This window comes from Pan paniscus, chromosome 2, assembly GCF_029289425.2.
Source record: "Pan paniscus chromosome 2, NHGRI_mPanPan1-v2.0_pri, whole genome shotgun sequence".
NCBI lineage: Eukaryota > Metazoa > Chordata > Mammalia > Primates > Hominidae > Pan > Pan paniscus.
Window position 1 is genome coordinate 140,104,298 of NC_085926.1, and position 14,267 is coordinate 140,118,564.

Sequence of the window (14,267 nt, forward strand, 5' to 3'; positions counted from 1 at the left end):
CGGGGGCGGGTGCCTGTAGTCCCAGCTACTCGGGAGGCTGAGGCAGGAGAATGATGTGAATCTGGGAGCTGGAGCTCGCAGTGAGCCGAGATCACGCCACTGCACTCCAGCCTGGGCGACAGAGTGAGACTCCGTCTCAAAAAAAAGAGAAAAAAAAAAAAGAAAGTGGGGTACTGAAGTCTCCAACTATCACTGCTCGACTTTCTATTTTTCCCTTCAATTCTGTCCATTTTTGCTTCATGTATTGTGGACCTCTGTTATTAGGTGTTTATAACTGTTATGTATTTATGATGAATTCACCATCTTATCATTATAAAATTCCCTTTTTATCTCTAGTAACATGTTTTTGTTTTAAAGTCTATACTATCTGATGTTAATATAACCACTCCAGCTTCTTACAGTGACTGTTTACATGATATATCTTTTCCACTCACTTACTTTTAACCTCTTTATATTTTTTAAATCTTAAGTGTGTCCCTTATAGACAACATATAGTTAGATCTTGTTTTTTTATCCAGTCTAAAATCACACTCAGATATCACTTACCAACTAGGATGGCTAAAATATAGACTAATAATGTCAATTATGACAGTAAATGAAATAAAAAGTCCTCTGATCACATACTGATAGTGTGTAAATTGTTATTATCACTTTGCAAAAGTGTTTTGACATTATCCTTTAAAGATAAAGATACGTGGCTGGGCATGGTGATTCATGCTTGTAATCCCAGCACTTTGGGAGGCTGAGGCAGGCAGATCACGAGGTCAGGAGTTCAAGGCCAGCCTGGACAACATGGTGAAACCCCATCTCTACTAAAAATACAAAAACTAGCTGGGCATGGTGGCATGCACCTGTAATCCCAGCTACTCAGGAGGCTGAGGCAGGAGAATCACTTGAACCTGGGAGGCAGAGGTTACAGTGAGCCGAGATCACACATTGCACTCCAGCCTGGGTGACAGGGTGAGACTCTGTCTCAAAAAAAAAAAAAAAAAGGTGAAGATATATATACACATTCATGCCCTAAAAATTCCATTCCTATGTATAGACATAGCAATTACATGTACACCAAGAGATGCATTATTCATAACAGCTAAAAACAGGAAATAACCCAAATGTACATGAATAGAATAGACAATAAACTACGGTAAAATCATACATTGAACAGCAAATAGCAATGAAAATATAAGCAAAATAATTTACACACAACATTGTTATATGTCAAAAACATAATATTGAGCAAAAGGAGTCTGACACAAAAGAATTCCACTGATATAAATCAAAGATATGGCGGGGAGTGGTGGCTCACGCTTGTAATCCCAGCACTTTGGGAGGCTGAGGCACAGATGGATCACCTGAGGTCAGGAGTGTGTGACCAGCCTGGCCAACATGGTGAAACCTCATCTCTACTAAAAATACAAAAAATTAGCCGGGCGTGGTGGCACGCGCCTGTAGTCCCAGCTACTTGGGAGGCTGTGGCAGGAGAATCACTTGAACCTGGGAGCTGGAGATTGCAGTGAGCCGAGATCACGCCATTGCACATCAGCCTGAGCAACAAGAGCAAAACTCTGTCTCAAAAAGAAAAGCAAAACAAACAAAACAAGATGCCACTTTGTCTTCCATTCCAATATGCGGTAGACACTTAATTTTCCCTCAAATAATCAAATTACTATCTTTATTCCTTTAATTTTTTCTTCCCCATAGTCTTTATATGGTTTCCACATACACACATATTTTCCACATACACACAGTATTTTCTTACCTCAGTCAGGTTCTGTAAAATCCAGACCAATCTCAAAGAAGTCTGCTGGGTTGTGAAAGTGAACAAACTGGCTGTAAAAAGTCGTTTACTTCTAGTGAAAAAGTGAAGCACTCGGCAAGAACTGTGAAATATCTATATTTTAAAAAACATATTTTAGGAAAATGCATTTAATAGTGTTTAAAATTTCCACATCAATTCTATATACATGCAAACAAACCCAATAACAAGTCATTTAACTACTTGTAATGGTGTTTTCTGCACTTAAGAAAATAAAAAACAGCAATATTATCCTAAATGGGCAGTTTGTATTCTAACATATGAAATGCAACACATCTACTTTGAATTATTTTAGCAAATACCAGATGCTCAGGTACTTATCATAAACTTTTTTTTAAAAAAACAACTATATTTTTACCTCTCTACCTATTTTTAACTATGATAGTTAAGGGAGAGAATCTAGGAAGGAGGCTATATTTGTAGTATTCTTATTTCAGTGGGATATGTACACTTTAAGTTTATTGCAGGCCTCCCAGATAAATCTATACTATTTAGTAGAATAGCATTAATTCACTACTATTCCAATAGTAATAACATCTATATAAAGTTATCAGCTAATCTTTGATTTTGAAGGCTCATAGTCCAAATATTTTCACATTAATCATAATCTTATATCTTAGCTTCAAGCTGCCTCTATGAATCAAAGACCTGAGAACTCTTAATACTAGACAATGAAGGATGAGCTCTTATTAGCTTTTTTCTTTCCTATTAGAAATTAAGTTAGCACTAACACAGACAGAAATTTCCCTATACATTAAGTACTTAAAATCTGGTTGTATGACTTTATTTAATACTACCTATACTTATCTAATGATCAAAGATAAGACATAAGCAAAATCTTTAATTTACAAAAAGCCTTAGGTATACAGAAAACAAGCTTTGAGTTTTAAGGTCTTTAAGACATACCGGGGGAAAAAAAAAACCCTATCCTGCCACACACTACAGGGATGTAGATGGACACTTCAACTTGTAAAACTGATGTTTTACAAAACACTTATGAAGTATTGCCCACTTCTTGTTGAACTTACCCACTTTTGTTAATCCTACCTCACTCCCTAAAATAAATTTAAAGATGTTGGTTTATTTGTGAAAAATAGTAATATAAACTTTTTTCTTTCATTTTTAATTGATAACACATCAATTAAGAAAATTTGTAGACTCAGTTCTTTCAGTCTTGTCCTTTTAACTTCCTTCTCATCTTATTCAGTGCTCACACCTTCTTTATTTCTATATACACAGACACACACACACACAAACACATACACACACACATACATATGGTTTTTGGTTTTTTGTTTTTTTTTGAGACGGAGTCTCACTCTGTTCCCCAGGCTTACATTTTTTTGCTTAGAGTGCTGGAATGCAATGGCGCAATCTCAGCGCAATGCAACCTCTGCCTCCGAGGTTCAAGCAATTCTCCTCCCTTAGCCTCCAAGTAGCTGGGATTACAGATGTGGATCACCACGCCTGGCTAATTTTTGTACTTTTAGTAGAGATGGGGTTTCACCATGTTGGCCAGGCTGGTCTCGAACTCCTGACTTCAGGTGATCCGCCCACCTTGGCCTCCCAAAGTGCTGGGATTACAGGCGTGAACCACTGCACCCTATCATTTCTTTATATTTTACATGGCATATAGATTTTTCACATTATTTATTAAAACATAAGACTTTTTGAAAGTATTTAAAGTGACCACCCATAAGCCTTCTTCTGATTTGTTATAAGAAATAATTTAAACTAAAATGAGCAATTCCTCTTTATACACCCTACACTATTCTCATAAAAAATTAGATTTAGGACACTTCTGAGATCTTCTGTTAAAATGTAGATACCTCAGGATGGGTGGTGAGGTCATACAAAAATATTACGAGCTCTAATACCTGCACTTTTAGACAACATATAAACAATTAGCATCTTCATTCATATATCTAATGAGTATTTACTGAGTAACTTATAGCATACCAAGGACTGTTGCTAGGCCTTGTAAAAACAAATTGAACAATATGGGCAGAATCCTTGTCTTTTTAACATTTACATTTTAGTGAGAAGACAAATAAGCAATCAAGTCAATAAATAAGATGATTTAAGAAGACAGACTGTAAAATGAATCATTATTTAACATGCTACTAAGAAATGCATCCTGATTTCAGAGATGTTAAAATATAACTTATACATTGCTGATGGGAAAGTAAATGGTATAGTCACTCTTGAAAACAGTTTGGCAGATCCTTACAAAAGAAAACATGCAATTACCATATGACCTTGAGGTTTTTATCCCAGAGAAATGAAAAATTACATTCACAGAAAATTCTATACAAAGAACGTTCATAAAAGCTTTATTTATAATAGCCAAAAACTGGAATCAGCACAGATGTCCTTCAACAAGTGAATGGTTAAATAAACTGTGATACAGCTGTACTATTGAATACAACTCAGCAATAGAAAGGAATAAACTACTGATACAGGCAACAACTTGAATGAATCTCCAGGGAATTATACTAAGTGAAAAAAGCAAATCCCAAAAGGTTATATATTTAAAAGTATAATCCTATGTATACAACATTTTTCAAATTAGAACATTTTTTAAATGGAGGACAGATTAGTGGTTGCCAGGAGCTAGGAATGAGAGAGGGTAGGGAGGTGTATAGGAGAGCGGTAGATATAGTTACAGAAGAACAACACAAGAGATCTTTGTAGTGATGGAACTGTTCAGTATCTTGCATATGCTCCTGGATACATGAACCTACAGATAGGAAAAAATTGTATAGAACTTATATACATACACATACACACACACACAGACAAATACAAAGTAAAACTGGGGAAATCCTAATAAAATTTATGGATTGTATTAATGTCAATGTCCTGGTTGTGATGTTATACTACAGTTTTTCAAAATTTTACCATTGGGAGAAAGTGCAAAGAGTCTAAGGGATCTCTGTACTGTTTCTTACAACTGCATGTGAATCTATAATTATTTCCATTTAATTTTCAGTTTAAAAAATGTGTATCTAAGAATCTTTGAAATTTAGTAAGTACAATGAAGGAAACAAAGGGCAACATAAGAGATTGAGGGCAAGGGGGTTCCTTTAAGCAGGGTGGCAGGGAAGGGTTCCCAGATGTGCTACATGAGCTCGACCCTAAAAAGATGAGAAGGATCCAGCCACGATGGCAGAGAGACCCCATGCACGTACAATGGCCTTAAGGTAAGAAAGGGCTTGAGTGCTACAAGAACAAAAACAGGCTGAAAAAGATGCAGTTGCTAATCTTTAGCAACCTCAGGGAGAAAGAGGTCTAGGAGGTGGTCAGAAGTGTAGAAAGAGCCAAACCTTGGTAAGGAGTTGGGATTTTATGCTAAGAGCAAAGAGAAGAAAGCCTTAGCAATCATCAGGCAAGAATAAGAACAAAAAAGTAAGCGGAAGACCGGGCATCTGGGGAGACTGGAGGAAAGCAACAGTGGCAAGAGACTGCAAACACACCTCAATTACTTCACCATTTTGCTTCAGACTAGCCTTGGCCAAACTAATGACATTGGTGCCAGTTCTGGCAAAAACACTCTAAACATTTCCAAAGGCCACAATCAAACCATTAGCAACTGGAAAGGGATGATTGCAAAGTGGGGCTCCTTCACTGCCAGGACAGGCCCTAGAATTATGTGTGCTAAACTGTGAAAGCCTGTGTTTGTATAAATTTTTTTGCTAAGAGAACCAAAACTTTGATCATGTGCATGTTCAATATCAAGTAGACAAAAGTGCTTTAAATGCTCAATTTTGTGCTTGAGGTCACAGTTCTGCATTATGATTGGAAATTTGAGGCTTAGGCATGGTGGTTCATACCTGTAATACCAGCATTTTGGGAGGCTGAGGTGGGCGGATCACGTGAGGCTAGGAGTTCAAGACCAACCTGACCAACATGATGAAACCCTGTCTCTACTAAAAACACAAAACTTAGCCAGGCGTGGCGGCATGCGCCTGTAATCCCAGCTACCCAGGAGGCTGAGGAAGGAGAATTGCTTGAACTCGGGAGGTGGAGGTTGTGACAAAGGGAGACTCCATCTCAAAACAAACAAACAAAAAAGATTTGAAATATGAGACATATTACAGAAGTAAATGTTTTCAAATCACAATTTTTCTTTTCAAATCACAATTTTTTTCAAAGCAATAAAAGTGTTAAACACCTCAATGACCAAATTAAAGAATGTTTGATGAACTATTAAAAACTAAAATTATATATTAAGGTATAAAATTATAGATTATAAATTACATAATTTAAAATTATACAATTGAGGGTTTATGACATTTCCTTATAACCACTTTTACTCCCTCAATTACTGTGTCCTTCTTGTTAACAGCACCTCTCACAAGTTATTGCAGCAAGGTACATTTTTCTATATTAAACTATCAAAAAGGAAAATCAATTCAGGTGAGATTATGGCAAAATTGTTTCACTCATGCATTGCTGTTATATTCCATAATATATTCACATTTGTTTCCATATTAAATTAATATCATCAAATACTTATCAAGTAAAACTGATGCTGTAGACAGTCCCCTGGGCGCCATCTGATACCAGTACACTAGCAGAGAAGGCATTTAACTGTGAGGCATTATAAGTATTAAAATAATTAATATGGGCCAGGCGCGGTGACTGACGCCTGTAATCCCCGCACTTTGGGAGGCCAAGGCAGGCGGATCATCAGGTCAGGAGATCGAGACCATCCTGACTAACACGGTGAAACCCCGTCTCTATTAAAAATAGAAAAAATTAGCTGGGCGTGGTGGCATATGCTTGTAGTCCCAGCTACTTGGGAGGCTGAGGCAGGAGAATCACGTGAACCCAGGAGGCAGAGGTTGCAGTGAGCTGAGATCGTGCCACTGCACTCCAGCTTGGGCGATAGAGCAAGACTCCATCTCAAAAAATAATAATAATAAAATAAAATAACTAATATGGAATATTGATTATGACATAAAATACTGTAGATCTGACACCACTCGAGGAGCTGGAAAACTGTTTTACCCTTTGACTCGGGAATCTCACACTCAGGAGTGAGGGCAATTTGAGACAAATAACAGAAGAACAGCTGACTTCATGATGTTGCTATTGTCACTGTCACCATCATCATTGTCATTTACTGATGCCTACTATGTATCAGGCATAATTTGGTATTGTTGGCTTTGAGACAGGATCTCACCGTGTCACCCAGACAGAGTGCCCTGGAGTGCAGTGGCAATCACTGCAGCCTCGAACTCCTGGGCTCAAACAATCCTCTCACCTCAGCCTACCAAGTAGCAGGGACTAGGGGTCCACACCACCATGTTCAGCTAATTTTGCATTATTTGTAGAGAGGAGGTCTTACCATGTTGCCCAAGCTGGTCTTGAACTTCTGGCCTCAAGCAATCCCCCCGCCTCAGCCTTCCAAAGTGTTGAAATTACAGGCGCGAGCCATCATGCCTGTAATGATAAGAGCTTGTAACAGTCTGCTAGTTATCTATAATATCTCAATATCCATCCTGAGCTTTTATAAAAGATGAAATTTGGGCATTTCATTCATCTAGTCTGTATCTTTTCCATTTCTCAAGGACAGAAACACAAATTCTCACTAACATGTGAAACTCTGGTCCACCACAAACCTCCTTAGAACTTCCTGAGGTACAAGTACTGAAGTCTACCACATACGCCTTTGATTGACTATTATTAAACTTCACTGGAATGGGGAGTGTGTGCATATGTCTTCTTAATGTCCTAAAACAAAATAGGTAGGAAATAATACAATTAAGGGACATTTACAGAAAAAAAAAAACAATATCCAAATCACACAAGAAAAAGATTACCTTCATAAGAAGAGAATTATTCCAAGATTTTACAAGTTCAACAGCTCTTAAGTCTTGCCAACTTATAAAGTTGTGAAAATGATTTCCTGTTTTCCTAGAAAGAATCAAACAGTATTTTGAGACCCAGCATAAATCAGAGACTATGTTAAAGATGCGCCATAAGAGAAAACAAAATTAGAGGCCATACTGTAATTGCAAAGTATAATTTAGTTACATGTGCCTTTCTGAATGATTTCTTCTGATTTTATAAGTTGAACACACTGCACAACAATTATGTGACATATAGTATGAAATGTATATACTTCCAAAACCAAAACTAACTAAGGAAAAGGCCTTTGAAGACCTGCTCTACACACTTTAAAAGCAGATTTTTTAAAAGCCAATGCTTTTCCCCTTTACTGCACTTGTCCTGATACACGTAATCCAACAAAAACCTCCTGACCTACAGAAGAGCTGAAATATTGCCTGAGCCTAGTTCTACATCTGTTAACTTTAGGATTGGCTTAGCCTTTGGCAACCTAACATGCTTACCAAAATCTCTCCAATAAATAGAAATTCAACAAACCTTGGGTCAATACTACAATAAAAGTACAGAGCTAAGAAATACAGAAGTAAAAAAAAAAAAATCCTTTTTCCTTTGCGGCTCCCGCAAATCAACCACTGGCATCTACTAATCAACATCCAAGTCAAGCTTGCTTTCTACCCCAACTCCAGGCCTCCTCCTGTGAGACTTGAACCACGTTCAATTGCTAAGACTCATTCTCTACTCTACTTAAGCATTCCACACCCACGGTCATATCCTCACCTTTACATGGTCTACCACTCAAAGTCTAATGCTCCAATATTAGTCAGCACATAGGAAGAAAAGTTTTCAGTTTTCTCAATCTTACTCCTTAAATACCTGGCCTTCCAACTCACTGCAACCTTTAATCCCTCAAACATTCCCTTTTCTTCCGACCAACCACTCCTAACTTTGGTTACTTTCCCAGATCTCATGGTCTATTACTTTAATAGCTTGCCATTGCACTCTCTAATACTTAACTTAAAAAAAAATTGTGGCAAAATATACATAATATGAGGTTTACCATTTTACCTATTTTACGTGTACAATTCAGTGGCAGTAAGTACATTCACAATGTTGTGCGACCATCACCACTGTTTTTAAAACTCTCATCACCCCAAACAGAAGCTCTATAACAATTAGGAAATCATTCCCCATTCCTTCCTCACCCCATCCCTTATAGCCCCTATTCTGTTTTCAGTGTCTATACATTTGCCTATTCCAGGTATATCATATATAAGTAGAATTATACAATATTTGTTCTTTTATATTTGGCTTACTTCACGTAGTATAATATAACTTAGCTTTCTAGATTGATCCATGTTGTAGCATGTATCAGAAATGTATTCCGTTTTATGGCTGAACAATATTTCAATGTATTTATATACTACATACCATTTATCAATTCATCTGTTGGTACACACTTGGGTTGTTTGTACTCTTTGGCTATCGTGATTACTGCTGCTTTAATATTGTTGTGAAGTATCTGTTTGAGTCTTTGTTTTCAATTTTTTTAGGTATATACCTAGAAGTGGAACTGCTGGGTCATATAGTAATCCTATGTTTAACTTTTTGAGGAACTGGCAAACTGTTTTCCACTGTCATTGCACCATTTTACATTTCTACCAGTAATGCATGAGGGTTCCAATTTTTCCAAATCCTCACCAACACTTGTTATCTTCCTTTTTTTAAAATTATCACCATTCTAGTGGGTGTGAAGTGGTATCTCATTATGGTTTCAATTTGCAATTCCCTAATTACTAATGACATTGAGCATCTTTGTGTGTGCTTATTGACCATCTGTGTATTACTCAAGTCCTTTGTCCATTTATGAACTGCGTTGTTGCTTTCTTGTTGTTGAATTGTAGGAATTCTTTACATGTTCTAGATATTAACCCCTTACTAGGGATTAGGGATTAATATGTTACATGCTTCGAGGTTACAATTTGCAAATATTTTCTCCCATTCCATGAGTTGTTTTAGACAGTATCTCTGAGGGATTATCTAATCTCAACCCCATTCAATGGGTAAAATCTTTGGGAGGATCCACTATCGTTAATTTTGTTCTGTGTATAATTTGTGCTATTGGTTTATTGTTCACGTGTAAAATTGGAAAAATTATTCTTCAATCCAATCGTGATCAGCACCAAGCTATGATTGCTACGGTTCATTTAAATCAGAGAAAAGGGGGAGATGTAGGGAGACCCCCTGAAACTATGGCTACAGAATAAAAGATGAAATGCTCCTGATTATTGTAAATACAAAATTGCATGCAGGATTGTGTAAAGACAATGCCAGGTTGGACTGCCAGAATGAGCCAACAGCGGGTGATGTGCTTCCCCCTGCAGAGAGCCTATGAATGGACATGCAGTCAAGGGGGTTTCACATCACCAAGATTCCTATCCCAGAAAAGCAGATGTTCATAGCTCTGGGAATGGAATGTGACCCTTGTGGAGAGCCTATAAACGGACGCATGAGGGGGGTGCCTGTCCATATGGATAAGATAGGGCTATAAATGCCCTCATCTTGCCACGGCTCTTCTAGGCCTCTTTAGGGTTAAGACATACTCCCTTCTGAGAATTTCTGGTCTAACTGGTTGTCTAGCTTCACGTCCTGTTTCCATGGATTGTTTCTAACCAGCTTTTGTTGCAACTGTTACTGCTGATCAATATCTTGCTAATCATAGGTTATGGAAAGATTGTGTTTCTGTTTTAAGGCTCTGTTAGAAATTACTGATGCACACACTATATTGTAAATTCTTATCTCTGTATACTGTACTTCTACATACAAATGTACTGTACTTCTACATACAAATGTTATGTTAAAGAATTACTTCATCCCCATGTGACCATCTCACCTCATAATCAAATGACCCTAAATCTCTCACTAACCTACCCCCGCCCTCACTAAACTTAATAATAAATGCTGGTATATCCAGTGCATTGTTGGCACCGTGGGACCAGAAGGCGGTGACCCCCCTGGACCCAGCTTTCACTATCTTGTGTGTGTCTATTATTTCTCAACCTGCTGATCCACCTAGGAACAAAGAGAGAGCCCCGTTGCATTGCGGGCTGCTGGCCAGATCACGCAATATTCACTCTGTTGATAGGGTCCTGTTTTTCACCTTTATTAATGGAAATCGCAACATTTACCTAGATCATGAGCATGTTACTTCTTTTCCCTTTAGAGATCCAAATGGTCACCATTATCATGAGTACAAATCAGAGGAGTGATTTCCTATTGTTTTAGTCCTCAATCTTGGATGAAATTACAAATCAAACCTACCAAGATGCACACCTTCCACGTTACATGCTGCAGGTGGTTTTCTGAAGCCTAACTGCATATTAGATATCAATGACTAAATTTTTTCAGACATTTTTTAAATGCAAATTGTACATTATGTCAAATTAATTTTAACATAGCTTACTTATTATTTATAATTAAATTTAGGGTAATTTTTCTACTTTGGAGAGTTCCAATAGTTAAGAAAATTGAAAAATCAGTCATCATAAACAAATGAAAAAATAAATGTCCTTTGATATATAAAGTCCAATTTATCTATTTTTTATTTTGTTAACTGCTTTTGATGTCATTTAAGGAATCACTGCCAAATCCAAAGTCATGATGATTTTCTCCTGTTTTCTTCTAAGAGTTTTTAGTTTATAGTTTAAGCTTTTAAATTTAGGTCTTCGATGCATTTTGGGATTCATTTTTGTATATGCTATTAGGTAAGGGTCCAATTTAATTCTTTTGCATGTGAATGTTCAGTTTTCCCAGCACCATCTGTTGAAAAAACTATTCTTGTTCCACTGGCTGGTCTTAGCACCTTTGTCAAAGATCAGATTGTGTTTGATAAAGATAAAATCTATTGATATATAATTCTTCAGAGCCATTCTACAACAGCACATACTTATACACTTAAATCTGATGTTCAATCACTAGTTTCAGCAAAAATTTATAAGCCAATTTGTACCAGGAGTTGGGTACACAGCTATGAACAGAGACACACAGCACTTTGCCCTGATGACTGTACTTTCTACCAGGGAATTTAAACAAATAATCAATTACTCAGTTGCTCACTTACAGCTGGAATATGCCCTATAAAGGATAAATAGAGGCTGGGCGTGGTGGCTCACGCCTGTAATCCCAGCACTTTAGGAGGCCGAGGAAGGCGGATCACGAGGTCAGGAGATCGAGACCATCCTGGCTAACATGGTGAAACCCCGTCTCTACTAAAAATACAAAAAATTAGCAGAGCACGGTGGCGGGCATCTGTAGTCCCAGCTCCTCAGGAGGCTGAGGCAGGAGAATGGCGTGAACTCGGGAGGCAGAGCTTGCAGTGAGCCGAGATAGCACCACTGCACTCCAGCCTGGGCAAAAGAGTGAGACTCCGCCTCAAAAAAAAAAAAATGGATAAATAGAGGTGCCATGAGAGTATTTAAGAGATGGCCCCTGTGTGGTGGTCAGTGAAGGATTGAGAAATGACAATGGATCTCAGCTCTGAAGGATAAGAAGGAATCAGAAGTATGAACATTCCCAACAAAATGTGCTATATGTTCAAAGGTCCTAGAGCAAGATGAAGCATGTCTTAGAGGAACTGAATGGCTAGTGTGGCTGAAAAGCAGTGAGGGGGAGAGACAAAATCACAAGATGAAAGTGGCATCATTAATTTATAACATAGAACAAGACAATCTAGAATACTGATTTTTCAAGTAATAGCATATATTCCAATATTCACTCAGCACTGACTTGGGTTTATTTTATCTCTATCAACAAAAAAAGGAAAAATGAAGGAAAAGTGTAAATAGCAATGTTGTAAATTAATTGTCTTAAACCCTTCTAACACTTTACACCATTCTGTGGCTCTTAATATATTTTAAGTCATAAGTATTTGGTAAGACTCATTAATGTGAGTATCAAATACTACAATAAAAATCTATTTTGTGCAATGGGAATATAGAGTAATTTGTGTACCTATATAATGAGATTGTAAATTAGGGCTGGTATTCTTATTCATCTGTATACGCAGTGCAGCCCCCAGCACGGTGCATTACTCCCTGTGAGCCCTCAAACAGTTATGAGTGAATCCAGGCTCCCATGACTCACAGTTTGTGTTGCTAATTGGCACACACCCTGATCTGAAGTTAGCTGGCAGAAATCTCCCAAGAGACATTGACTAAAGAAACAAAACAGCTCGTGATTTTTTTTTTTTAGAACAAAAGGAATTTAAAAGAACCAAAATGGAAGTGTTATCAGTTAGAGTTATTTTAGAAAGCAGGCTAAACACACCAGTTTTTGAATATATTGGAAAAAAAGCTTAACCTGAAGAACATGAAGAAAGCTCAAAGACTGAAAAAAGTTCGTAAGTTTCCTGGTCCCTAACAGGGGGATGGGGGAGAGATAGGGAGAAAAACAAAAAGAAAGTTCAAAGTTTTAGACCTCCTGACAGCAACTGTGAGGAAAATAATGTTTCTACGGCCATGAGGACAGAAATGCACCATGGATGCAGGAGGAAAAAAACAACAAGCTGGGAGGAGGAGCTGCTGGCCAGGACTGGAACGAACAATAGGTTTTTCCACAGGATCTAGTCTGTCTCTCCTTTTCTCTCACAAATGAACAATTAATGCTTCTGGCTGGCCCTGTGCTGTGCCCATCTGTGTTGTGTCCCGGCTGTTTGCTAGGGCTCTTGTGGAATCTGTCAGCATCATACACCACATTGGCTCCCTGGGGCCCAATGAGCAGAATAGGCTCCGCTCCATTATTTTAATGTAAAAGAAGCACAAAGGCTTTCAGTCTTTTTTCAAAAAATATCCACTATTTCAGTTTCTACAAGCAAAGAATGTTCCCAAAACTCATGAAAGAATACAAACATTTCAAAAAAGAAAAAAGGACAGCCAAGATAAAAAACTCACAATGAATTGCTTTAGGAAGCAGTCTTATCCCTCTACACCACCACCACCAGTAAGGAAAGTGAACTGTCTTGAAATCTATCTCTTCTATTCCTTCTAATGGTGATGTATAGTCCTAGCATCAGATAAAAACTCTGCTTCCTAATATTCTGACCTTACTGTCATGAGTGATATGGTAGCCAGGTCCTGATGAAAGCAATCACTGGGGCCAATAGCCAAGTGAATGTGACACATCCAATCAGTTCTTTCCCTGAGAATACTCCTCCCTCCACTTTCATCCATCCACTTCCCAGATTAGCGTTGGTCCTGCTTTGCTGGCTTTTTCTTCCCTGACTCACTTTAAATTTGGTGGGAGCGGGGACCCACAGTCCAAATCCTTAGCTTGCTTTTCTTTTCTCCACATAATCTCTACCAGAGAACACACCTATTTTTTGAGACTTCATCTACACCAATGGTTCCAAATTGGGGATGTCCCCAGGGGACGTTTAGCAATGTTTTGAGACATTTATGGTTGGTACAAATGGTGGTGAGGTGGGCTGGGGTGCTACTGACATCTAGTGGGTAGAGGCCAGGGATGCTGCTAAACAGCTGCGACACCACAGGACAGTCCCCATGACAACGAATTATTCAGCTCAAAATGTCAACAGGGTCAC

The 14,267-nt window shown here is 38.0% G+C and overlaps 1 protein-coding gene across 5 annotated transcripts in view; it reads right to left on the reverse strand.

Moving 5' to 3' along the window:
* Window positions 1-14,267, reverse strand: part of GK5 (glycerol kinase 5) — a 73,320-nt gene that overhangs the window by 45,046 nt on the left and 14,007 nt on the right. For all 5 annotated transcript variants that reach the window (XM_055110574.2, XM_055110575.2, XM_055110573.2 and 2 more), the window contains exons 4-5: window positions 7,645-7,738; window positions 1,760-1,891 (exon numbers count right to left, since the gene is read on the reverse strand). In XM_055110574.2, coding sequence (XP_054966549.1) covers window positions 1,760-1,891; window positions 7,645-7,738 — 226 coding nt within the window. The remainder of the gene's footprint in view (window positions 1-1,759; window positions 1,892-7,644; window positions 7,739-14,267) is intronic.